Source organism: Pteropus alecto, unplaced genomic scaffold (assembly GCF_000325575.1).
Source record: "Pteropus alecto unplaced genomic scaffold, ASM32557v1 scaffold86, whole genome shotgun sequence".
NCBI lineage: Eukaryota > Metazoa > Chordata > Mammalia > Chiroptera > Pteropodidae > Pteropus > Pteropus alecto.
The window spans coordinates 6715263-6743225 of NW_006442109.1; the positions used below are offsets into that span (position 1 = coordinate 6715263).

At 30.3% G+C, this 27963-nt stretch overlaps 1 protein-coding gene and 1 pseudogene across 1 annotated transcript in view; one reads left to right on the forward strand and one right to left on the reverse strand.

Moving 5' to 3' along the window:
• The window catches only part of SOS2 (SOS Ras/Rho guanine nucleotide exchange factor 2), a 56904-nt gene that overhangs the window by 18675 nt on the left and 10266 nt on the right, over positions 1-27963 (forward strand). Inside the window, exons 8-18 of the mRNA XM_006920207.3 lie at positions 4930-5057; positions 5541-6196; positions 6574-6655; positions 8364-8486; positions 13176-13279; positions 14849-15071; positions 17785-17904; positions 18376-18538; positions 22847-22964; positions 23918-24090; positions 26551-26667. Coding sequence (XP_006920269.1) covers positions 4930-5057; positions 5541-6196; positions 6574-6655; positions 8364-8486; positions 13176-13279; positions 14849-15071; positions 17785-17904; positions 18376-18538; positions 22847-22964; positions 23918-24090; positions 26551-26667 — 2007 coding nt within the window. The remainder of the gene's footprint in view (positions 1-4929; positions 5058-5540; positions 6197-6573; positions 6656-8363; positions 8487-13175; positions 13280-14848; positions 15072-17784; positions 17905-18375; positions 18539-22846; positions 22965-23917; positions 24091-26550; positions 26668-27963) is intronic.
• Positions 7363-7481, reverse strand: LOC112469743 (annotated as a pseudogene).

Here is a 27963-nt window from a genome sequence, read left to right on the forward strand (position 1 = left end):
AGTAAGCAGTAACTTAAGTAAGTAAGTATATTTTGTAGGTATCTAGGCATGGTATTCATATGATGATTTCTAATAAACACTTACCTTAGTAATTCTTTTTTATGGAGTCTAATTACCCATAGTATAAACTTTATTATGATATATTACATACCTAGAGAAAAATATGAAATAAAACAATAAAAACATTAATGAATATAATGTGTAAACACACCAGTGGTAAACAACTACCCTGACTTTATAGGCAATTGCTTCCTTGCCTGTCTTTCCAGTTTAACCACTTATGTATATATCATTAATATACAGAGCCTGTTTCTAAACTTTATATAAATTAGGTTAAATTGTATATATTATTTTCTGTTGTATCTTCTCTCAAAGTTATATTTGTAAGATTCATTGATGTTGTATGTTGCTCTAGTTTAATTTTCTTCCTGTTTGAATAAACCATAATTTTATTCTTTTTTGGTTGTTGAACACTTTTGGTATTACTGATAACACTTGCTATGGACATTCTTGTACAGCTCTCTTTGTGCACATGTGCATGCATTTCATTTCTCTGGAGTATATATTCAGGAATGGAATTGCTTGGTCATAGGGAATGCATATTTTCAAACTTAATAGATGATACCAAGCAGTTTTCCAAAGTAGGTTATATGGTTTACACTCCTACCAGAATGCATGATATGTTGCTCTTTATGCATATTTTCATAACTTTAAAATTTTTGTCATCTCATATATTTGTAATTATCTCTGATGGTTTTAATCTATATTTCTTGATTATTAATGAGCTTGGGTATAGTATGTTTATTAGCCTTTGGGATAACCTTTTGTGGAATTATTTAAGTCTTTTGCCATTCTAATTACCTTCTGTGACTTGTCTTTGCATTCCACATTTCTATTTGTTCTTATTGCTGTGCATTAACTAAACCCGAGTATATTCCATATTTACTCTAAGGCCAATAGTTTCACTGATGAGACATGGGTAATTTTAATCTACCTTAATTTAGTTTAAAGCTTCACAAGAAGACATATTGTTAATAACTTTTATTATTGAGAAAGATAAGCCAGTATTTCACATGTAAAACAATTGAGTTTTTAGGTAATAATTTTTTACCGTTTACTTTGAAAAACATAGAAAAATGTTCAAAAGTAGTATAGTGAGCTCTTTTCACCTAGATTTACTAATTGTTAACAGGTGACATTTGCCTTGTCATTGTCTTTGTGTTCCTGTCTGTGTGTATGTGTATAAATGTATTCATAACATCAGGCTTAATGTCTATTGAAAGAAATGTTTTGACTCTTGAAAAAGACTATGAAGAATATTTTACGACTTTATATTTACTCTTTAGTAAATCACATCACTTAAAGACATCTGAAGGATAGTGCATTTTTTTAAAAAGCACATAATGAAAAGTGATAAGTTTTAATGAGTTGAATTTCCCACCAAATTATTAAAATTCTATTTTTATGAAAATCTAGAGAGAAGTTTACCATTACCAAAAAAGAATTGATTACACATATTATTTCACATCTAAACTGAACTCCCAGTATAATGAATTACGGACAAGTTCATAATTTATTAAAATTTCTCTTGCTGTAGGCACACAGATGTCTATAGTAGATACAGCATTTTATAGGAACTCAAGAGAAGCATAGTAAGTATTTCAATGAAGTCTTATAGAGTTAAGAAAAAATTTACATGAATTGTAAAGTCTTGGACAGGATATACTTATAGACAACCGATTATCAGGTAAGCAAGAAATATATTCTTCAGTCAAGTTCATAAGATACTACATATTAATGAGAGATTATTTCCACTTTATTACTTAGTTTAACCATATGTTACAAAAGCATTTATTCTTTTTGACTTCTTTTCCAAAAGCATACTTCATTTTATTTCTTAAACTATAATTTCTTTTTAACATAGAGGGGATCCCCTTCAACTCATGGTCACCAGACTGAGGCATAGACCAGTACTTTGCATACTTGTATCTGGTGTTTTTGTAGGGAGGCATGTAGTAGTGTGGCAGAAAGCATGGACCCTGGAGTCAGAGTTCCTGGGTTTGAATACAGACTTCTGCTCATTTTGGATGGATTATTTAACCTCTCTGTGCCTCGATTTCTACATCTATATCATGTGTATAATTATAGTACCAATCTTACAGAGTTGTAACAAAGATTGAATAAGCTAATGCATAAAAGTGCATGCACAGATTAAGAGCTCAAAAAATATTCATTGTTATTTGTCTAAACACTTAACAAAATTATAAGTATTTATACAAGTCACTCATTCTAATTACCTTATTGGATACCTGCCATTTGCAGGTACTATACTAAAAATGAATAAAACATATCCCCATGTTTAAGTAGTTTATAGTTTAGTAAAGAAGATGAATATCAAATTATTACAGTATAAGTGCCTAATATAAGCAGTACTGTGGGCTCATTGAGGCAGAAGTAACTGTCTAGGGAAGCTACAAAGAATTCATATGGGCATTGAGTAAATAGGAGTTTAGCCTACTATTCTGGTGTGTTATTTTGGGAGCCATGATAGACAAATACTGAGGAACTTTGTGGATTCAAAGACAGTAGAACTAAGAGCTAAGTGCAACTCTGACTAGATTTTATATTGGGGCGGGTGGGGAATTACCCTAAAGGACATCATTGGGGTTGTGACAAAATTGGATATGCACTGTAAATTAGATAATAGAACTTTACCAATGTTAAATATCCAGAACTTGATCACTATATTGTAAAAGAATATCTTTGTTCTAAGACATACCGCTGAAATATTAAAGGAGAGTAAAGAGGGATGATACTATTTGAGAGTAATTGGTGATGCACTGGAGTTTTCCTCATATTCCAAAAACAATCTCAGAAGCATTCAGCAGTGATTCCTTTTTCTCAACAAGAAAAGTTAGTATCACAAACTACTCTCAAATAGTTAAGAGAAAAAAATGGTGCACATGCACTTACACACAGAATGATGAAGCATAGATGGCAAAATGTTAAAAATTGGTTATTCAATATCAGGATGTTACTGAAAATATTTGGTGGGGGTGGGAAGTAGCTTCATAGGGAGGAGGCATCTCAATTGTATTATAGAGGCTAAATTCACCAGGTGTATAAAGAGGGGCAGAGGAAGGTATGTAGAAAGCCATAGGGGTGTGAAGGAGCATGACTTATCTGCAGGTAGTTCAGTGTGGTAATTTCTAAGTGTAAGATGTTTAGAATACATTTTTTTCAGATGTCTGTATCTTTCAAATATATTCTTTCAAAATGTCTTAATGGATACTCATTAATCTGATATTTATTCTCACTGTTGAAAATTCAGCAATGTTTAGCAAATTATTGGACTAAAGTTATACCAAACAGAGCCATTTTTTATATATCATCAGAAAATCCTGTTTTAAATAGCCCGAAGTTTTATTTCTCTTTGATGGCCTGTAATTATTACATGGATATTAAAAATGACATGGCCATTTTTGTGGAAGAGTTTGAGCAGCCTGAAGACCAAATAGATAATAGAAATTCAGTATCTCCATACATTTAAATTGAAAAGCAGTTATTTTCATAGAATCTCATAATTAGTGATAGTTTGGAAATTTGAACCAACAAAAACAATAAGAATTAAAAACCGATAATTAAGTATTTTATATCATCAATACCCATATTTACTAAGGAAATATTTTAGAATGGAGCTGAGAAGAATCTTTTTAAAGAAATCTTTGCAGTACCATAGTAAGTGATTTGGTAGTAATTTTCTCCTTTAGAAGACATAATAATCAAGTATTGATCCTTTTTTTAAACTTATGTGGTATTTCGTATTGCTCATCTTTTTCTTTCATCCTCTCAATTTTTTATTTCTTAATCTAGAGAGTAAGGTTTTACTTCTAATGATAGTAACTTAAATTGTTTGGAAGTATCTTGAAAAATATCAGATGGCTTTGTGCTCCATATAGAAAATAATTCCTAGGACATAGAAATGAGAGGTAATGGACATAATACTCAAACAATATCCATTTAGTTCCTTAATGAGGAAGAGGAACAATCACTGAATGGTTTTCCATTTATTCTTGGAATATAAAGAAAATTTATCACAAAATTTCTAGTAAGGTAGTTTAAGATCATGAAATAGATTTGAATTTTTAAAAATTTTCTGAGAAATGATTAATTTTCCATATTCTTGCATAAATGTATATTTGTATCCACATAATGCTCCACTTTGAATTCTTCTGTCAAAACATTGGAGCAATCTAAATTTTCTTCCCTTTTGAGAGTAAGATACAAGAGAAATTTTTGGATAAATAAGGTCAGAATTGTTAAGATTAATAATGTGGTTTATAATTCTCATTTCTAAGAGTTAATAAGATAAAAACCATCAAAGGATGGTTTTTAAATATTTACTAGAATGGTTGAATTTTGTGTCGTAAAAAATATCAGTTGAATTCTTCGTTAGGTGCTGTTTCCAGAAAAGTTTTGGTGGGTTGAAGTGCTAACGTTAGTAACTTATTTTGTATAACAAAGATATTCAAGCTTTTAGATTTAATTATTAAAGAATATGAAATGATTTGTTTATCTTATTTTCCCTATTCCTAATTAATAAATAAAAGTCACTTTTAAGCTTCAAATTTGCATGTTTTAAGCTATTTTTATATACTTGGAAAGTGTCCAAATGGTTATCAGAGTTGCTTTTTTTTTTCCTGATTGCTATGGTAATAGGACTTTATATCTGTATTATATTTACACATGTAGAAAGAGGGTTGGGTTGAGGGATCAGGTATACATAATTATTTAAAATTGTAGCTGTTTTTATTAAGTATATTTAAAATTCACTTAGAGTTTATAATATTTGGTGCTGCTTCCTCTAATTATAAAAAAGGGAAAGAATTGAACAATGCAGGTTTAATTTTTCTTTTTGGTTTTTCTTAGCAATTGAAAGCATGTAGTGAAGAACAAGAAGACAGAGAATGTTTGAACCAAGCTATTACTGCTCTCATGAATCTCCAAGGTAGTATGGACCGAATTTACAAGCAGTATTCACCCCGACGCCGACCTGGGTAATTACAAACTGTTGAAAATTTAATGCTTTTGCATACTTCATTTACATCTGATGCCTGGTTTTCTCAAGAAGTGTTATTTATAGTGATAGTTGCAATCTTGAAAGTTATACTTTTACATTTTTCTTTTGGTCTTAAAATTGGCATTGTCATATTGTTAAGATATATGTAATGAAATTTTTAGAGACATTTTAAATAATATTTTGTATAATTTATATGAAAAGTTAGGATTATTTATAATTTTAATTTTTATGGCAAAAGGAACGAAATATAGAACTTCTAGTACTTCCCTTTCATAGTAATGAAATTGAGGCATGTATCAGTTATTAGCAAAGTTAGTTGAAGAAAGTAAATGCTGTGTACAGAGTATAGTGTTTGGTTATTTAATGTTTTTGTCACTTGATTTGAGGTAGTTTACACTTAAAGCAATTAGGGTTGCTTAGCCATTGAATAAGCTAAATTGCTATCATATTTTGTTTTTAGGGATCCTGTTTGCCCTTTTTATAATCGCCAATTAAGAAGCAAGCATCTGGCTATTAAAAAAATGAATGAAATTCAGAAAAACATAGATGGATGGGAAGGCAAAGATATTGGACAGTGTTGTAATGAATTTATTATGGAAGGTCCATTGACAAGAATTGGTGCTAAACATGAACGGCATATTTTTCTCTTTGATGGCTTAATGATTAGCTGCAAACCCAATCATAGCCAGTCACGCCTTCCAGGTTACAGTAGTGCAGAATACAGATTAAAAGAAAAATTTGTCATGAGAAAAATACAAATATGTGATAAAGAAGATACTTGTGAGTACAAACATGCTTTTGAGTTAGTATCCAAAGATGAAAACAGTATAATATTTGCAGCTAAGTCCGCTGAAGAGAAAAACAATTGGATGGCAGCACTTATTTCTCTTCATTATCGTAGTACTCTAGATCGAATGCTAGATTCAGTATTATTGAAAGAAGAAAATGAACAACCATTGAGATTACCAAGTCCTGAAGTATATCGTTTTGTGGTAAAAGACTCTGAGGAAAACATTGTTTTTGAAGACAACTTGCAAAGTAGAAGTGGAATCCCCATTATTAAAGGAGGAACTGTGGTGAAATTAATTGAAAGGTTAACATATCATATGTATGCAGGTATGTGAAACTCATTGCAAGTGATTATCTAGGGCCAAGGATCTAAAAGCTTTTCAAGAATGTTCAAAAATGCTTGAGGCCTGGAAAAAAAAAAAATGGATTGCCTCTAAAATAAAAAGAATACTGCAGAATCAAAAGAAATAACTAAGTAAACATCTCTAAAATATAATATTGTTAACTTCATTATTAAATATTCATAAAAATTGTATATCCATGATTCTTGAATTTGAAAACAGTCCTCATTTATCAAGAAATACTACGATTGGCAGGAAGAGCCACAGTGGGAGGAGCCAAAATAAAAAGAAAAAGGAAGTAAGGCCTCCAAAATATGCTGAATAAATTGAACATGCAACCTGTTTTATGCTCTACCTTTTCAGATCCCAATTTTGTTCGTACTTTTCTTACTACATATCGTTCATTTTGTAAACCACAGGAATTGCTAAGCTTACTAATTGAACGGTAAGAAAAATATTTATTTCACTTATAATAACATTTTGTAAAAGGTTATCTGTTTTGGTACCTTGCAGAGTATTGGGTACCCAGTATGTATTCAAGTAGTTTTTGAACATAATTTATTTGGTATTAAAATAGTACTATTTTTATTCTCTTTAAAACGTGTGCTTACTGAAATCCTTTTTTATAACAGAGGTCTTTTCAGATCTTAGAAATATTTATAGTAATAGTCAGAAAGACCCAGTTTTAGAGAATAACCTATGTATCTTAATTTTTTTCCTGTACAATAAAAGAATACTTCCTTAAAAGAGAATTTTTTATTTTTCACTTTTAAAATGAACTTTTTACTATGGAAAATTTTAAAACATACATAAGAGTAAATAGAAAAAGATAATAACCTCATTTATCAGTCATCCAACTTCAGTAATAATCAACTCATGTGTCATCTGTTTCCTTAACTTCAACACTGTAACCTCTGGATTAGAGTTGGCCTTCCTTATCCAACGGTTCCTCATCCTTCTTCATAGCCATATCCGAGGGTATGAAGTAGAGTCCTGACTAAAGGACTCTACTAGCATCAGTGGATTTCAGTATCCACTGAGGTCCTGGACCCAACCCCCCATGGACACCAAGGGACAATTGTATTTTGAAGTAAATCCTAGACAGTGTATTTCATCTGTAAATATTTCTTTCTTTTCTTTTTTTTTTTTTAACACCTACAGCACCTGGTATTTTTAGGTGGCCTCCTATCCAAGTACTAATCAGGTCCAACCCTGCTTAGCTTCCGAGATCAGACGAGATCCGGCACATTCAGGGTGGCATGGTCGTAGACTCTTAAATGTTTCCATTTGTATTTCTAAAAGATACTTATTAAAAACATAATTACAACATTAGACATAAAAAATTAACATTTTTCTTTATTATGATTAATTTTTAAAAGTTTTAGATTGAATTTTTCTTTTTTACTGAGTATATTAGTGGTACTTTAAATGCTTTATAGGTTAAAATATAGTATCTGGACTCCAAAATAAATTTTGTTTCACATTTAAAAACTTAATACCAGAATTTTATCTTGACCTCTATTAGTGTGTTGTTCTGTGACACTAAGTTTACCAGGCTGAGTCAGTGTAATGAGCTGAGAAGATTTACTTCGTTGTATTTCCCTGTCCAAAATAAGGAAAGCACATGTATTAGATTATATTATAGCTATATTTTCTATGATTGGGCAGTGTTTTTTTAACTTTGATTTTACATTATCCACTTAAGTATGTCCTTTAAATATTGTTTAAAATTCAGTTTGGGCCTTCTCTTTGGATTTATATTCTTTTATTTAAAGAAATTAATGTCTACTTTCTAAAAATATTAAGTATATATTATTAGATATGCCATGTTCTTTAAAGAGGTTATACTCCTTAAAGATTCTTTTCTTGGATCTTTTTCATTGACCTTTTTCTATATTATCAACATAGTGCTAGTTATTAAACTTTTTTTGATAAAAGTAAGAATATATAAAACCTTGGTACAGTGTAACTGAAGAGCAATTTTTTGTAATATGTAATGCTTTTAAGTGAAATTTATCAGTAATTATACTTTTCACATAAATGGTAGGAAAGAAGGTTATTTAGTTAAAAGATTTTTCCTGCTGTATTTGAAATCCTTTTCATTTATGTATGAGCAATGAAAAAATTTCTCTCATTTTGCTTTTTTTTTTTAGATTTGAAATTCCAGAGCCAGAACCTACTGAAGCCGATAAATTGGCAGTAGAGAAAGGCGAGCAGCCAATTAGTGCAGACCTTAAAAGGTTTCGCAAGGAATACGTCCAACCAGTACAACTTAGGTTTGGCTTAAATGTTATTTTTTTATGTGCCATTCATTTTTCAGTATATAGTTAGCACAAAAGTTTTTACATCTTCATTCAGGTGTAGGTATTGTTATTAACCTCATAGTAATTAAATTAAACTTCCAAAGTTCTATGCGAAATTACTTTTAAATACTCTGAAAATTTTTAATTATTGAAATATAACTTGTTATTTGCATGAGATATCTCTGGCATGTGATATGTTGTGCTTATAGACCAGGATACCTGATGTAATCGTTTTGCTTATAGACCAGAATACCTAGTAAGTAAAAATCATAAAATTGTACATGAGTTTGCCTACTGTCAACCACCCCTCCCCTCTTTTTTTTCTTCATGTCTCATTGTTATCATTTAGTAATTTGGGGCTTTTTTACAGTTTATAATTTTTATGGAAGTTCAAGCTCTTTCCCCATTCTTCTCCCACAGAATATATAGATAGACATTCATTATTTTATCTAAAAAATCATTTTAGTAATTTTAAAAAATATTTGATAATAGCAGCTGCCAGTTGTTAGGTACTTACTGTGTGCCTAAATGCTTTATCTTTTTTATCTCATCCTCACAGTACAGTTACTGTCTCTGCTTTATATCAGAGGAAGTTGAAACTTAGCAGGATAAAGTAATTTGAGATAGGTCATATAAAGAAAGTGGTAGGACAGGATTTAAAACCATATCTGTCTGACTTCCTAATTCTATGATTTTTTTTGTTTGTTTTTTTTACCACTGAACATTGAAAATTAGAAGCTTCTTTGGTTATTAGCCTTTTTTACAGTCTGAGAACCAAAGTAATTATTTACCCCTTTCCATGGGAAAACTGACCTTTTATTAATTGTATAGGATCTAAATATTTTTTTTCCTCTGTGAATGTTAAGGTTCCTTGATTACTGTTGGCCAATAAATTGCAACTTTGGAACTAGGTTTATTAATTATTTTCTAGGATAATTGCCACCAGTAAATACAGTTTTATAGGAATAATAAGTGTTCCCAACTATATGTATCTTATCCAAAACTTTCAGTATGTCATTCTTAGTATAAGAAGATGAAATTATTTACACATCAGCAATAAAGAAGTAATTAATTTTTTCTGCTAGCTGCAATGTATTTGTACTAATGCACACTTTAAGTTAATGCCCTTGACATGAGGTACAACATAAGATTGCTATATAGGGGCAGAATATAATCTCAGTTTTGTGCCATCTTTTTTCTTTTAGTGGTCATAATCACATTTTTAAAATTTATTTTTAAATTTTTTTCAATTACAGTCGACATACAATATTCTATTAGTTTTCAGGAGTACAGTGTAGTGATTAGACATGTATATTTTTCAAGTATTTATTTCTAAGCATTTTCTGTTTTGTCAGTTCTGTATTTGTATGGTAAATGGAGAAATAACAGCATATCATCTTTGCCACCATGATATTATGGTTTTATTGAGGGAAAAGGATACATGAAACAGCTATGCATTATTCTACATTAAGTGTTTAAGTCGCTTAGAAAAATACATCACTGTAAAATTTTAGCAATAGCTAAGATGAGGGTGGAGTAATTAGGGAAGGCATCTTGAGAGAGGTAAAATATGAGATTGTCTCTAAAGGATGTAGGATTTAGATAGGCAGAAGGATATTTATAGATATTCAGGGTTATGGGAAATAGTATGAACAAAAGCAAGAAGGCAGAAATGAGAATGGTACCCAGAGAAAATAGGTAAGGAAATCGAATCAAGAGGAATGAAGACATTGTATTGCAAAGAGTAATAGATGAAATTAACTGTATGGAATGGGGTGATAAGATGACCTTGAAATCTAACCCGGATTGTTAAACATCCTGTAAGGATCAAAGGATTTTTAGCAATGATAGCATCCACAGTCACCCCCTTATCCATGGTTTTGTTTTCAGTGATTTCAGTTACCCATGGTCAATCATGGTCTGAAAATATTAAATGGAAAGTTCCAGAAATAAACAATTCATAAGTTTTCAATTGCAAACTGTTCTGAATAGCATGATGAAATCTTGTGCTCTCCTGCTCCATCCTGCCTGGAATGCAAATCACCCCTTTGTCCAGTGTATTTAGACTATATACCCTATCTGCCTGTTAGTCAGTAATCAGATCGACTTTCTTGGTATTGCAGTGCTTGTGTTCAAGGTTACTAAGGTCTATGGTAAGAACGAATCTTCTATCTGTGAAATTGCATAATTTAAAAATAAAACTTTATCATAAATAAGTCTGTATAGGAAAACACATAGTATAGATAAAGTTTGGTACTATCCATGGTTTTAGGCATCCATTAGGTGGTCTTGAATCATTTCCCTTGTGGATAACAGGAGACTACTGTAGAGAATTTTATAATGATAGTAACTTTTTCAACATTGTATTACAAAATTTTAACATAAAGCAAAGTTGAAAGAATTTTACAGTGAAAACCCATAAACCTACCACCTAGATCTACTGTTAATGTTTTACTATACTTACTGTATCACATAGCTATTTATCATTCTTCTTTTGGTCCATTAATATAATTTTGGGAATGTATATTGAAGTACGTTTCTCCTTAAATATTTCAACTTGTATATCATTAATGGTATTTGTTTATTGTCCTTTTGTTCTAAAATGTGTGTACACATGTGACACATATATATCTTAAGTGTACTTTGAATTTTAACAAATACACACATCTCTATAGTCTAAACTTTTTTCAAGATATAAAATGTTATCATTACCCCAGAAAGTTCCCTTATGCCTGTTCTAGTCAGTTTTTGTTCTCATTGCCCAAAGCAGTATTCATTTTCCTACATAGATTAATTTTACCATTTTTAGAATTCCATTCAAATGGATTCTTACATTATATATACTTTTGTCTGACTTTCACTGAACATGCTTTTGAGCATGTTGTTATTTATATCAGTAATTCTATTTTATTACTAAGGTGGTATTCTATTATATGAATATACCACAGTTTAGTAACTTTCCCACTGAAGGACACCTGGGTTCTTTTCAGTTTTCGATTATCATGAACTTTATTTTACAGGTTTTTTGTGAATGTATTTTTTATATGGTATCTTGGGTAAATAACTCAGTGGAATGGCAGGGTTGTAGGGTAGGTGTATATTTAATTTTTAAAAAACTGCCAAATCTTTTCCCAAAGTGATCTTATTGTATTTCACTCTCACCAGCAGTGTATAAGAATTCCAGTTGCTCCATATCCTCATTAAAATTTAATGATGTCAGCTTTTATACTTTAGCCACACTGGTGGGGTATAGTAGTATTTCTCTGTGAATACAGAAAATACAGAAAATTTGTATTTTCTGATGACTAATGATGTTGAGAACTTTTCATTGTCTCTTATTGGCTATTTATATTTATTTTGTGAAGAATCTATTTCAGATTTTCAGCCTATTTTTTGAGTTGTTGGTCTTTTTATTATTGACTTGTATATTTAGTAAGAATGGATGCCAGTCTTTTGTCAGATAAATGTTTTGCAAATGTATTCTCCCAGTCTGTGGCTTGCCTATTACTTTTCTTAATGTCTTTTGACAAGCAGAAGTTTTTAAGTTTGATGAAATCTAATTATAAAATTTTTTTCTCTTATATGATAATTTTATTTATTTTTTAATTAAGTTTATTGAGGTAACATTGGTTAATAAAATTATATAATTTTCAAGTGTACATTATAATTTAACATCTGTATATTCTATTGTGTGTTTACCACCCAAAGTCCAGTGTCCTTCATTACATGACAATTTTAAATTACACTGGATGCCATAGTAACTAGGAAGGAGAGGAAATGGAAGCAGTTATTTGACTTGACCTAGTCTAAACTAGAAGTTAACAGTTTTGTGATCTCTTGAAATGTTCTCTAAGCCATCGAGCTAACTAGGCACATGTGACTAAGGTGGTTTTAATATAGATAGCATGACAAAGACTGGGAATTTAAAGAATTTTCTTAGTCTGAGAGAAAAACTATTTTCTCCATTAAGGAGAAGAAAGCTAACCTAGAAATAGTCACTCATTGAAATAATGAAGGAAATAATGCTAATCTAATTAATTTACAGTATGTATAAATCTGGTGGAGAGTGGAACAATATATTTGTAAAGATCGATTAAATTTCTCCTTGCAAATTATATGTAATATTTTTGTGGTACTGCAAAACAAAATAGTTCTCTATCAGAAATATTTTTGTCTTTTGAAATAAAATAAGAGAATGTGGACATACTTGTAAATTACATAGAAATTTGATGATAACATTTGAATTTAGAACCAAATACATTAAATCTTAGTTGGTTTTCTGTTAAATGTGAAAAATATATTAAAATTTTTCTCTTAAAAAAATTCTTTTTAATGTAAGCATTTAAAAATAGCTTTTATACAGTATAGAGTATGAATTTTGTACATATAAATAAAGAAAAGTACTTTTCCTAAACAGAAATAGGTAATTAAGTACAGGAACTACAATATTTATGCTTATAAATTTTTTTGAAAGTGTAAATTTTAAATAATAAAGTCTTCATATCATTGAAGCACTTAAAAGATTAAATACAAATTATGGATTCTTTGAGTATTATAATGGCCTTTGTATATAAAGCTTTCACTATGGCTTTAGAGAAATAAAAGATGTGAAATTGAATGCTTCGATTTCACTAAACTGTGTTTTTTTTTCCATTTTATCAGAATCTTAAATGTTTTTCGGCACTGGGTTGAACACCATTTTTATGACTTTGAAAGAGATTTGGAGTTGCTTGAAAGACTAGAATCCTTCATTTCAAGTGTAAGAGGTATATTATTTAAAGGTTTGATTGAATCTTATGTCACACATGAGCTTATTTTTAAATTCGTGTAACTTAAGAAGCTAAACTATTTTTCATTTTTAAAAAGGTATAATAACATTTGGAATTATTTTTATAGACTGTAAGGAGTGCAGATATGTTTAGAGCCACCTGATGTCTTAGAATGTTGCCTTTTCAAGTTTTTTAAGGAGGACCCTTCTTTTAAAGATGTCCAAAGTCTTCAACTTTATCTCATGTCAAGGTTGCCATTGCTTCGTCTAATTAAATATTTGTATAATTTTACCTGTTTCCTTATTCTCCTTAATCTTATTCTTTGATTTTGAACAGTTAACAGCTTTTAAATAATATTTGCTTCCCTTGGAAAAGTTTTTGGTATATTTTTGGCACTTGAAAGATAGGAGTTTCCTACCTGAAGTTTCAGAACACAGCCCATGAACTAAAACTAGGCCATGAATATTTGAACAAATGTATGTGTCATCAAATGCATATTACTGAATCAAGAACATTTATGATTTATCTAATAGTATAAGGCATTAATTAAGAATACCATAACTAAGCCCAGCTTATTTCATCTCATACTTGTTCGTTAAGGGGAATTTTACTTAAAACAGAGAATGTGATTCCTTTATTTCAGTGTTTAAGGTACGTAAAGTGTGCTTTAAAATTGTTTATAGCACTAAGTTAATTTTTAAACAGGGACACTAGATTATATGTGACCCAAGAAGCTTCTAAAATACATACACATATTAAAATAAAACAATTATTATGTTAATGTCTATAGTTAATGTCTAAAGACCTTTCCTATATATGTTATACCTCAGGATAATCAAGTAGTTGATGGGTGACAGTTTCTTTTTTAGAAGTATTGCAACTAATAAGTGAATGAGTGATAGAATATTACCATTTCTCAACTCCTAGTAACATCACAAAAAGAGAAGTAACTGGATATTATATGCTTCCTGTTAGAAATATTCTTGCAGATATTCATTAAAAAAAAAAATTGATCCTGAATCAGATCAAGTCCCTATATGTCTGATTTACAGAAAATACAGGGACAGTGAAACATGGCAATGACATCACAGGGATGGGATTGGTAAGATTCAGACTTGGGAAACACCACAGAGTAAATGGTTCAATTTCAAAACATAAATTGCAAGCAAAATGAGAGATAAAGAGGGAACCCATAGATTAAAGGGGACTTGAAATATAAGTGTATAGATCTCATATAAATCCTATTTCAAACAAACCAACTGTAAGAAAACATTTATGAAGCAATCAGGGAAATTTAAACACTAGGTATTTGATGATATTAAGAAGTTTTTTTATGTGTGATAATGATATTGTTATTTTAAAAATCTTTAACTTTTAAATACATAAATATGGATGAAATGATATATTTGTTTTGAAATAACATGAAGATTGGAGGGAGGGCATGAGTTGGGGTTAGATGAAACAAGAAGATGCTGCTGAGTTGATAGTGTTGAAGCTGGGTGAAGATTAAAGATTATATGAAGTTTTGTAGTTAGGTTTATTAAATAAAAGGCATTTTTTCTTCAGGGAAAGCCATGAAGAAATGGGTAGAATCAATTGCTAAGATCATCAAGAGGAAGAAACAAGCTCAGGCAAATGGAATAAGCCACAATATTACCTTTGAAAGTCCACCTCCACCAATTGAATGGCATATCAGCAGACCAGGACAGTTTGAAACATTTGATCTCATGACACTTCATCCAATAGAAATTGCACGTCAACTGACACTTTTGGAATCTGATCTTTACAGGTAGACAATTAACATTAACTTGATGCTCTGTTTTCAAGAACCTTGAACATACCTCTCTTTTCAGAATATTTAGCAAATTATTCATGAGTGCTTAAAATACTTCATCTATTCTTGTGGGGATGGTGGAAATTTCATAGCACAGTTTTTAACTACAGTCTGTTCTGCAGATGAAAATCTTAAAATGTATTACTAGTTAGTCCTAGATTTGATACTAGCAATCTTTCACAAGAGCAGAGGCAAAGAGAAGATTAATGCAGTGGAGTAGCAACCACTTTCAAGGCAGTCACCAGTCTCCTACTCCCAATACTTTTTTCTCAGATTGCTTTATTGAGTCGTTTGAGCTAAGTCAGTCAGTATGGATGCTGGGCTCTTGGCAGCTAAATAAAGAGAATATTGAGTGAGACAAGCTTTCTTCTTTTTTCTTTTTTTTTAAGATTCGACATAATCAAAATTTTATTTGGGGTTTTGATTGAGTTATGTTTGTTAGGCAAATGAATAACACAATTCTTAGAAGAATAACGATTTAACTTCTTTTAAGGAGTCTCAAATACTTTAGCTCTTTGAAGTCATTATTAACTTTAAAGAAAAGCTATTTCTGAAATAGTGTGGTGAAAAACGATACTGAAAACTTCCAAAACATTAACTTTCATTTATAAGGCTAACTGGAAATGTGATTGGCTATTTATTTTAATCCGTATTGCAACATCAGTCTGTATATATAAAGCATTCCTTCCATTAGCTATATCCACACAGATCACCCATTCATAACCTAACATTTTAGTTTCACTGGAAGTGTCATTCTCTGCTCCAAATCAGTATCTTTCATGGTCATATTCTGAATCTTGTCATCACCCCAAATCATTCTTATTCCAAAATTACTAATTCAAGCATCTCATTCCTTCCTAACCACAGTCTTCTCTCCTTTCAGCTTGCTTGAGCAACTTTCTTTTATCAATTTTTAAAAAAACTATCTTTTCCCAGTGCATTAACACCTTTTTGTCCCCTCCTCCCTCCTAATTTAAGCTTTCATTTTTCATTTACAACCCAGGCTCCTTTGAAGAGTACAGGCATTGCAGGTAGCACTACCTTTCAATCCCACCCTCCAAGTTATATTGGTTAGCAGCTTTTTTTTTTTTTTTTACAGAGATTACACAGAGAAAGGTAAGAATATGTAGCTTAATGCTAATGGAGAATGTAGGAATGCACTAGAGATAGAACTTTGCCTTCTGTAGAATTGGGCCCCTGGTTTGCCCTGGTTATACTGTTTAGAATTTAGCACACATATCAGATTGTCAGCATCTGATTCAGAGTGTCAGATTATATTTTAAGTATTTTTAAATTTAGGTGGTTTTTGTTTATATTGTGGAATTTGTGATAGGTAGGAATGAAAAGACTTGTTACTTGAGATAACAAAACAAGTAATACTGAATCAAGTTTTTCTTCATAGAGTGACTATTCCATGAATGAATATCAGAAAAAGCACTTAGCTCTATGTGGATGGTTTTCAGAACATAGAAGTACCTTTGTTAAGTGATATGTATATTATGGAAGACATGTAACATACATAAAACATTGACACTATAAACTAAATTTCTGGTGAAATAATAGAACCATTTTAAGACTTAATTTCAAAAACTGTTAGCACGTACCCAAATTTACTGATTAAAAACATGTTTTAAAAAATTAATAACCAAGTCTTTAGGACATTGATGGAAATGCCCTGGTTAATTTTTCAAATTAGGTAATCCTAATTGACTGTATACAGTGATTTAATCTGCTCTTTTGTTCGACTTTTTATTAAATATTTCAAATATTTCAAAATGTAGAAAATAATACGAGGGCTTATGAACAACAAAAGCATTACAAATAAAATTGAAATCTTTTGCATAATTCTCCCTAATCCCATTCTTCTTTCGCTCAAGGAATAACGACTATCCTATATTTGGTGTCTACTATTCTTTATATGTCTTTATAATTTATATACTTACAAACATTCATAAACAACAGATAGCATTGTTTTGTACATTTTAAAACAGTTTATACTCATGTATCATTCTGCATCTTGTTTTTTACTTAAATTGTTCCTAGCGTTTGTTCAAGTTGGTGAATATAGCTCTAGTTTGCTTGTTTTAATTGCTTTGTGGTTTTTCAGTGTATGAATACTCCATAATTTATCCAGTCTCTTGATGATGAGCCTCTAGGTTGTTTGAGATTTTCACTGCTTTGCAAACAATGCTTTACTGAACATTCCTATAAATGTTTTCTTATAACCTGTTGTATCTAGAGTATATACCTATATATAGAATTGCTGGGTGATCTAGTATATATATCTTCAGTATTATGAGACATTGACAAATTGCTTTATGAAGTAGTCATATCACCTTTACTTGCAAATCAGTATTGAGAGGTTTTCTTCACATTTTTACTCATTTGGTATCAGACTTTTTGTTAGTCGGACAGAAATAAAATGGGATTTCATTGTGGTTTAATGTTCTTTTCCCTGAGTAAGAAATAAAGTATTTTTTTATATATATTTGTGGCTAGGCGGGTCTATTCCTCTGGGAATTACCTCCTCTTATGTTTGTCCATTTATCTTTTAGGTTAATTGTCTTTTTTCTTACTTTTAGGAGACTATTAAAGTTTTAGGAGACTATTAAATAATTTTGATACTAATCCTCTATAGGTTAAGTTGCATTAATTTTTGGTTCCACAGGAAAGTACAACCTTCTGAACTTGTAGGAAGTGTATGGACCAAAGAAGATAAAGAAATAAATTCTCCAAATTTATTAAAAATGATTCGCCACACTACAAATCTTACGCTCTGGTTTGAAAAGTAAGTTTTTACTTATTCTGCCTTATCCTAACCCCCCCACCCAAGGTGTGTGACAGATATTTATTTATTTATTTATTTATTTATTTATTTATTTTTATGGTGGCATTGGTTAGCTAAATCCAATAAGTTTTAGCTGTACACTTTAACAGTAAGGCATATATGTATTTACACTGTGTGTTCACCTCCCATAGTTAGATTTCTTTCTGTAACCACATATTTGACCTCCTTTACCCCATCTACCTCCCCGCTCCTCCCTGCCCCCTGCCCTCTGGTAACCACTAGTCTATTGTCCATGCCCATAAGTCTCTGTTTGTTTGCCCTATGAGTTTGTTGCTCTTAGGTTTATATCAATAGTCATAATATTAAGTCATATATGAGGTAAAATCTTGGCTGGAAATGTTTCTTTTCTACATGAAGTGAAGAAATTGGTTTCTAAGGCATGAATTTTTTTTTTCTTTTTTTTTTGTTTAGGTGCATTGTGGAAGCAGAAAATTTTGAGGAACGAGTGGCAGTACTGAGTAGAATTATAGAAATTCTGCAAGTTTTTCAAGATTTGAATAATTTCAATGGTGTATTGGAGATAGTCAGTGCAGTAAATTCAGTGTCAGTATACAGACTAGACCATACCTTTGAGGTAAGTTTTGGGCTTACATATTTCATCATTTTGGGGGAAGAAAAGAGATTCCTCTCCCACCAATCTTGAGTATATTCACCTTATTTCCATAAATATAGTAATATCAAGATATTAGAAAATCCATCAGTATACTCTAAAAAGCCCAGGATTCATAAAAGAATATGGGACTTACAACCTTGTTTAATATGCTTAACTAAAATGTAATGAAGTTCCAAATGGATTTTTTCAATGGCACATTGATTGTTTCAAATAAATGACAAAGGATTTTAAATATTAAATATAAAAATTACTTTAATTACCTTTAGTATACAAAGAAAGAGTAACATGGAGAGAACCATTTATACACCATTTATAAATTTGTTTTTTTAATTATAAAGTAGTATATGTTTAATGTTTATTATAGAAAGTTCAGAAGATACAGAAAGTGTAGAAGGATATTTCACATTTTTTAATAATAAAATTGAGGTCACATTAGACATAGATTTTTGTGGTCTGTACCTTTTTATCATAAACATTTCTTTATTAGCTTATCTTAAAAACAAATTTTTAATGGCTGCATGGTTTTCTATCCCATAGACAAACCATAATTTATTTCATACTCTATTGTGGGACAGTTATTTCTGATTTTTTCTGTGATAAATAATTTAATATGGACCATTCATATAAAGAAATCTTTGTAAGAATTTGATTATTTCCCTAGAATAAATTTCTAGAGGTGGAATACCTAGGTCAGAGTATTTGTGCATTTTAAGACTTTTGATACTAATGCCAAGATGGTCTCTACTGTGATATGATAAATCCTCCTAGGTATTACTTTATTAAAAACTTATTATAAATTTATGGGCCAGAAAAAAACTCATTTTATATAATTTATATATTTTTAAAAATGACTAGTGACGTCGAATATTTTTAAATGTATTTATTGGCCATTTTAATTTCTTTAAAATTTATCTGTTCATATCCTCTTTCTATTTGGGCGTTTGTATTTTATTGATTTTTATGAACTTTTATATATTAAATATATTAACACTTATATATTGCCCATACAGTCTCTAGGTTCTATTTGTCTTTATCTGCTTTTTAATTTAAAAAAATTATATAATGTTTTTATATATGGATGGTTTATCATTGTTATTTCAACATATCAATCTCTTTATATATGAATTTATCCTTTGCTTTTGTACCTAGAAAATCTTTTTTTAATGCCTAAGGATAAAATGTTAGAGATGTAGCCATGCAAATATATTGCCTTTGGCAATGTGAATTATAGTCTTTCTGGAAAGTAATGTGGCTATGTATGTTAAAATTAAAATATACATACTGTTGGATCCAGAAATAAAAGTACCAGACTATAAAGTTAATGTACAAAGATGTAATTTCTGTGGCATTAATTGTAGTAGCAGAAAACCGGAAACAACCTGTATGTTCATCAATAGAAGAATGACCGAATACATTATCCTACACCTTTTTTCATTTGCTAGTGTAGAATATTGTTCAGCTACAGAAAAGAAGTGAATAAGGATCTATGTATATTGACTTGGAAGAATATTTGATATTTTAGGGGGAAGTTATTTAAAAAATGTCAGAATAAGGAGCATAATGCGATATAACAAAACAAACAACATGTAAGTGAAGTTGCATGAGCATTGAAAAGAGTGTGGGAGGATACCTGCTTTTTTCTTAACATTGGTTCTTCTAGTGGGTTGTGATTAAAAGGAAGTGGAGAGTAAACTGCTTTCCTGGATGTCATTTTCTATTTAGGTGTTTGCATTTTATTGATTTGTATGAACTTTTTATATATTAAAGATATTAACAAATATTGCCAAATATTAGTTTAATAATTAATCATTTCAATTCTGATTTTGAAAACTAAAGTAGTGCATTCATTTTGAGAAGTTAAGCTTTAGTTTTTTAAAATATTGAGTGCAGAACAGTATTTATTAAAATATGTATAAGGTATAAAGAATAAAAATGCAAAGAACACCTATATATCTGGCATCCAGTTTGAGAACTTCCAATCTCATCTCCTTTCTTGCCAGCTACCATTCTTAACTTTGCGCTTACCATTCTCTTAATTTTTTTCTGTAGTTTTACTGTTTGTATCTCAAAACAATATATTGTTTCATTGGTGTATTTCTTAATTATATCTGAATATAATTCTTTCAAAACTTTTTTCATTCAGTATTAGATTCCTAAAATTCATATATACTGTTTTTTTGTAGCTATAGTTTATTCTTTTTCATAGGTGTATCATAGTATAGGAATAAATTTACCAAAATTATTTTATTCATTAGTTAATGGTCATTTGGATTGGTTCCAGAGTGGGGTTATTGTCAGTAATATTGCCATGAACATTTTCTGCATATATCCTGATACAGACATGCACAAATTTCTCTAAGTTATATATGTAGAAATATAATTACTGATGATAGGATATGGATATCTTTAGCTTTACTAGATAATGCTAAATGGTTTTTCCAAGTAAATGTACCAGTTTATACTCCTACCAGAAATATATGGGTTCTAGCTGTCCCACATACACATCAATACTTGATATTGTCAGTTCTTTTAATTTTTTCAGTCTTGCGGTTTTGATTTATAATTCTCTGATTTCTAATGAGTTTGAACCTATTTTTAAATGTTTATTCATTCTTCGTATTTCTCATTGTGGAAATTTTTCGACTTATTTTCATTGAGTTTTTCTTATGAATTTAGTTTTCATATACTAGATTTTAATTCTTTGTCAGTTATGTATGTTATAAATACCTTTTTCCAGATTTAAGCTTCCTTTTCACCTTTTTTATGATATCGTTTAATGAACAAAAGTTGTTAATGTAGTTGAATTTACTTACTTTGTAATTTGTGCTTTTTAGTGTCTTATTTAACAGATCCTCCTCTATTATCTTAATGCTTTGTCTTTCACATTAAGTCCTTAATCCAGCTGGAAATGAGTTAACTATGGTATGAGGTTAGAGTTTAGTTTCGTTTTTTTTGTTCCATATGGCTAGCCAGTTGCTCCCATTCATTTACCGAAAGTCCATCCTTTCTCTCTTGATTTTTAGTGCCAGCTGTGTCATAAATTGAGTGACCATAAATATGTGAATCTGTTTCTGGTGTCTCTATTCTGTTCCTTTGAAGTATTTGATGGTTTCTATGCCAGTGCCACGTGTCTAAATTACTATAACTTTTATATACCAGTTTTTTATAAAGTATAGTAGGACAAGTTCTCACCAATCTTGTTCTTTTTCAAGAGTGACTGTTCTGGATCCATGGCTCTTCTATGTAAATTTTAGAATCAGTTTAAATTTCATTTTTTTTAAGTCGAGATTTTGATAGGAATTGCATTAGCTATATAAATCAATTAGTAAAGAGCTGACATTTTTATAATAATGAGTCTTCCCCACCATAACATGAACACGATATATCTTTCCATTTATTTATTTATTTAATAAAGTTTTATGGTTTCCTTGATGGAGATCTCACAGATCCGGTTAGATTTGTATTAGAATATTTTTTAAAATCTTTATTAACGATATCTAGAAATGTAGTCAATTTTTGCCTGTTGGCTTTGTTCCAGTATTATTGCTAAATTATCTCTTTAACACTCTATATGTAGATTTATTGGTTTCTTCACAATCATTTCTTAGACCTTTATTTTTGTCTATGCTAGTTAGGGCTTTTGTATAATACTGAATAAAAGTTACAATGTAGTCACCTTTGCTCTTCCTTAAGTTAAAGGAAATGCATTTGAATGGTTCTCAATTACGTACAATGTTTGCTATGGGTGTGTGTGTGGGTGTGAGTCAATTTAAAAATAACATAATTAATTTTTAATAAGAAAATGTAATAATGAGATATAAAAGGAATGACTCTGCTTACTTGACTTATTAAATTTTTGTTCAGTTCTCTCTCATAGCCTCCTCCTTACCAAAACCTTACCTTAGCCCCAGAAGACCTTTCAGTGGAAAATATTTGAATAATAAGGGATTATCTTTCTCTCCTTAAACTGTATATAACTTTAAACTCTGGGTTAATCAGAATTATAACTAATTGGTTCTGAGAAAGAATTTTTTAATTGCTTAATCGCTTAATCCTCTGATTTATATTGGAAAAAAATAGATTTTTAAATTTTGTATTTATAGATATGAGGGGAACCATTTCAGGCGAGCATAGAAAGAAAAACAACTTCTCTCTTAATATAAAAATTTGTTATTCAAATATTTGAAATTTTATAAAATTTAAAGCTCTACATACATAAAATGATTGAATTATGCAAAACAACTTGTACTCAATTTATGTATTTAAAAGGCATTGCAGGAAAGAAAAAGGAGAATTTTGGATGAAGCTGTGGAATTGAGTCAAGACCACTTTAAAAAATACCTAGTAAAACTTAAGTCAATCAATCCACCTTGTGTGCCTTTTTTTGGTAAGTTACTAAATATGGGTTTATATTTTGGGGGAGAGTGTGCTATAGCCAAAAGAGACCATCCTTTAGAGGCAGTTTATCCTGATTTTATATCTGAGAGCCATTTACTTTTATTAGCTGTCTATGTTGATAAGTAAAACTTAAACTCTTTATTTCTTTATCTGTAAAATGAAGATTATGATAATTACCTGATAAAGTTGTAAGGAGCTCTGTGGAGTCTCTTCTATAAAAGCACATCGAATTCATGAGGACTCCACCCTCATGACTTAAGCACCTCCCAAAGGCTCCACCTCCTAGTACTATCACATAGGATGTTAAGATTTCCATATATGAATTTTGAACATTCAAACCATAGCATACGCATATGCATACCCGGTTGTGATAAAAATGTTTCCAGACACTTCCAAATATCCTTGGGGGACAGAATTGCCCCCAGTCGAGAGCTACTGATTTAAATGAATCAGTAATTATGCATGAAAAAGGAACTAAAAACTTTCTTACTGTTCCAGAGTGAGGAATAATTCTTTTTCAACCTAAATTATGAGCTTTGGGAAAACAGAGAATTAGTTTATAAATATGTAGTCTGATTAACCAGAATTGGCTAAAAGTTAATTTATCGATGAGTAATCATTTAAGATCATTGGCATTAAATATTTATAACCAAATAGCAAAGTGGTTAGAATAGATTTACAATTCAGACTTTGGGAATGAATCCTCCCTTTTATTTTAGGCTATCAGTCTAAGAAATGACAAATTAAGCTCTTTCAAAACTCTTTATTTTAAATGTTTCCGTGTTAAAAAAAAATTCTTAATACATTATTTGTTAAGTATATCAGAGACTTAACATCTTAAGAGTAGAATTGCTAGATTATAAGATGTCTTTCAATTTTACTTGTTTTCTCAATGGTTAAGTAACCAACTTTATAACTTTTCTTCAAATACTTTTTTGCTAGGAATATATTTAACAAATATTCTGAAGACTGAAGAAGGGAATAATGATTTTTTAAAAAAGAAAGGGAAAGACTTAATCAATTTCAGTAAGAGGAGGAAAGTGGCTGAAATTACTGGAGAAATTCAGCAGTATCAGAATCAACCTTATTGTTTACGGATAGAACCAGAAATGAGGGTAAATATTTTTTTTTTTGCTCATCTTTAAAAGAGAACATGTTAAATCTCTGCTGTCTCTAAGAAATATCATAACCACACATTATGCCCTTTATTTTTCTATGAAAATAACATAATTAGTTAATAGTAAATAGAAATGGTAAATAGATATTCAGCACTAACAACCTGAAGTTATTAATATTATTAGATACTTTCTCTTGAAAGCATTGCTTCTTTGTATAACTGGTTCAGGTAACACATTGAAAAAATGAATGACAAAATGGAATAAAAGAAGTTTTCTGATGTCCACGCAGTAAAAAGAAAATTTTCTACTAGTACTATCATTGATTGGTAGCCATTTTAGATATTTTACATGTGTCGCTATGACATTATGTAATCTCTTCATAAGAAAACTGGGTTTAAATAGGGGAAGGGCCTTGTAGAATGGTATGTATATATGTATTACAAAAATGACTTTTTTAACATTCTGTCAATTGATGTTCTATTTTGAGTAATTCATAATATTGATTCTGTGGTACTGTAAGATGTAAAATACCTTTTAAATTAGAGTAAATTATTATATTTATGTTAAACGAATTTTATTGTATTATAGTTATTTGAAATCCAGAACATAAAATAACTTGATCAGAATAAGTTCGCCTGTCACATTAAAAATTGCTGAACTTTTAGATGTAGTCTGCAGGTTGGGCATGTTGAGTAAAAATGGTCACCATCACTCCTGCCTTCCAAAATTATAAGATTGTAACCATTCTTTGTTCCTAGTTCAGCACAAAGTACTCTAAAATCCTAAAAAAAAAGGCTGACCTTAAAGTATACCATTATGAAAATGTAGACAGATACCTGCACTAAAGAAAATAGTGTTTAAAATATTTTTGTAATTGAGTGTGACTTTAAAAAAAAAAAAAGAAAATAGTGATAAGCTACTGTTGCATTCCATTCTCTCACAATTGGGCCAACCCTCTGTGACGTGAAGTTTAATAGGGCTAAGGATATATGTTCTTAAACCCAGGTAAGAGTTCAAAATACATTTTCCTACATCATACTTGATTGTACTTGAATAGTACTTTAAGCATTTATATCTCAGTAACTGCTAATAGGTTTTTTATGATCCCGTCTTGACTTCCTACTATCCTTTAAAGCAATCTTTTGGGGATAGGGAGTGGGGAGGTACAGAGAATGCTTTCTTTATGATTGAGTCAAAGTAAGTTTCAAATGTAGACAGAGTAGCTATTCACTTTTCAAACCATAGTTAGCCAAGCTAAATTGTATTAAAAAGTAAAGCAAAAGATGAGAAAACCAAGAATACTTCTGTTATAACTTTTATAAAAGTCTTTAAATTACTGTTGGTTCATATGATTTAACATAGTTAAATTGTTTCAATATTGTTAAAGGAATATAATTTTCTTGAAATTGGCAGAATGCCTGAAAAAATGGAAGAATTTTATACTAGAAATTCTATAGCTCATTTTGCCAATTGCCAAAGCTAAAACCCAGGATTTGTTTTTGTACATGCTTTTAAACCACTTCAAAATTGCATAAAGATAAATTTAGTAATTTTCTTCTAAGGAATATTTCTAAGGAAATCATCAGAAATGTATAAGAATTTGTGTACAAGGAGTTAATAATAATTATTATAATAGCAAAAACAGCACCTATATGGAGATTGGTGAAATAAATTTTGGAACATCCATCTGATGAAATGATAGAGTTAAAATTTGTATCTTGTAAAGTAAACCACATGGAGAAAAAATTGAGCATAAACTTTAAAAAGGTTAAAAACTATGGTGCAATCCCAGTTTTGCAGAAAATATGTAATATATGTATCTATGCATCTATTCACACACACAATTAAAACATTGGAAGGATGTTCGAATAGTGAAATGTTAACAGTGAGATCTTTGGTTAGTGAGATTACTATTTTTTCTTTTTTTTACTTTACTAAATCATTTAAATTTTCTACCTCAAAACTTAAATTTAAGCCTAGAATATATTTTTGATAAAGACAAAAAGTTTATTTTCCTAGAGGCTAGCACAGATTAGTTTATGTTTATAATTATTCTTGAAATTACTTTTGAATAGACCTTAATCCAATTTATCTCTACTTTTTTTTTGATTATCAAAGTTTCCTTTTGGATCATAACTATAATTCTGTCGTAAACACTTGATAGCTTAGTGGTGATGATAATTTTGTTGTTATAATGAGTAAGAATAATATTAATTGAGAGATACTGAGCTATTAATATGGTAATAAATAAAAATCTGCTCATTTTAGAACTTCGAGACTAGAATATATAACTTCCATAGAAATTATACAGTTTTACTAGAAAATAGAAAGATTGGAATCAGCAATCCTTGCGGAGTTTTCAGACATTATGATCTCTTAATTTGTTGATTTTATTAAACTGATGAAATAAATGTTTTAATAAGAGCTAAAACATGTGCTATGGATATTTAATTCTAGCGATTCTTTGAAAATCTTAACCCCATGGGAAGTGCTTCTGAAAAAGAGTTTACAGATTATTTGTTCAACAAGTCACTAGAAATTGAACCCCGAAACTGCAAACAGCCACCTCGATTTGTAAGTTCATTACAATTTTGGAAAAATTGTTTTTTAAAACAGTATTAACAGCCTATTTCTATTAAATATTGTAATTTGCTCAAATAGCTGTTTTTAAGTGTTTTGCAGTACTATACTATTTCTAAAATTACATGTACTGTGGGGGAAAATGTTAGTCTTTTGATAAAATCTGATTTATCCTTTACTTTAGTACCACTTACTTATCTATACACTTTTGACCCTTCCTAGTAAAAGGGGAAAAAAGCTGTGAGAAAGTGAGAACCAGAGTAATTTTACAAACATAAAAACTGAGGCTCAAAGGATTTAAATAACTTTTCAAGGCTGCATAGCTAGTTATTGACGCAGTTGAGATTTTAACTCAAGTTATCTGAATCTGAGTTCATGTTTTTTTCATTAGGTTACTGCTATGAGAATTTTAAAAAGGTGGGAAGAGGTTGAGGTGGGAGACATGATAGCAGTTTTATCCAAAAACTTTAAAGTGCCATTGTAGAGGTTGGTCATTTACTATTAGGAAGAAAAAAGCAGAGTCTTTTTTTTTTTCCTGACTCATCTGGCATAATATGTTGTATATATTATATCCACAGTAAATATTTGTAAAATTGATTTTGATGACTTGAAGAACTTTAGGTTCAAGTGTTTTGAAGGCAAAAAGTTGTTCACATAGATTTTTTTTTTAAATTAAGTTTTTTGGGGTAACACTGGTTAATACAATTATATAATTTTCAGGTTTACATTATAATTTGACATTTGTATATTCTATTGTGTGTTTACCGCCCAAAGTCCAGTTTCCTCCAGCTACCATATATTTGATCCCCTTTATCCACTTCACCATCCCCCTATACCCCTATATTTGACCCCCTTTACCCCATTGACCTCTCCCCTCCATCACCCCCTACCCTCTGGTAACCACTAGTCTATAGTCCATATTCATGAGTCTCTGTATGTCCTGTTCCTTAGTTGCTTTTAGGTTTATATCCCACATGTAAGTGTTATTATATGATTTTCAACTTTTTCTATCTGGCTTATTTGCTTAGCATGATTATCTTGAGGTCCATTCAAGTTGTCTCAAATGGCAGTATTTCATCTCTTCTTATGGCTGAGTAATATTCCATTGTATATATGTACCACAGCTTCTTTAGCCAGTCATCTATCATAGGACATTTTGGTTTCTTCCATGTCCTGGCTACCATGAATAATGCTCCTATGAACATCGGTGTGCAAATATCTTTTCTGATATAGGTTTTCAAGTCTTTGGGATAAATACCCAGTAGAGGGCTTGCTGGATTATATGGTAGA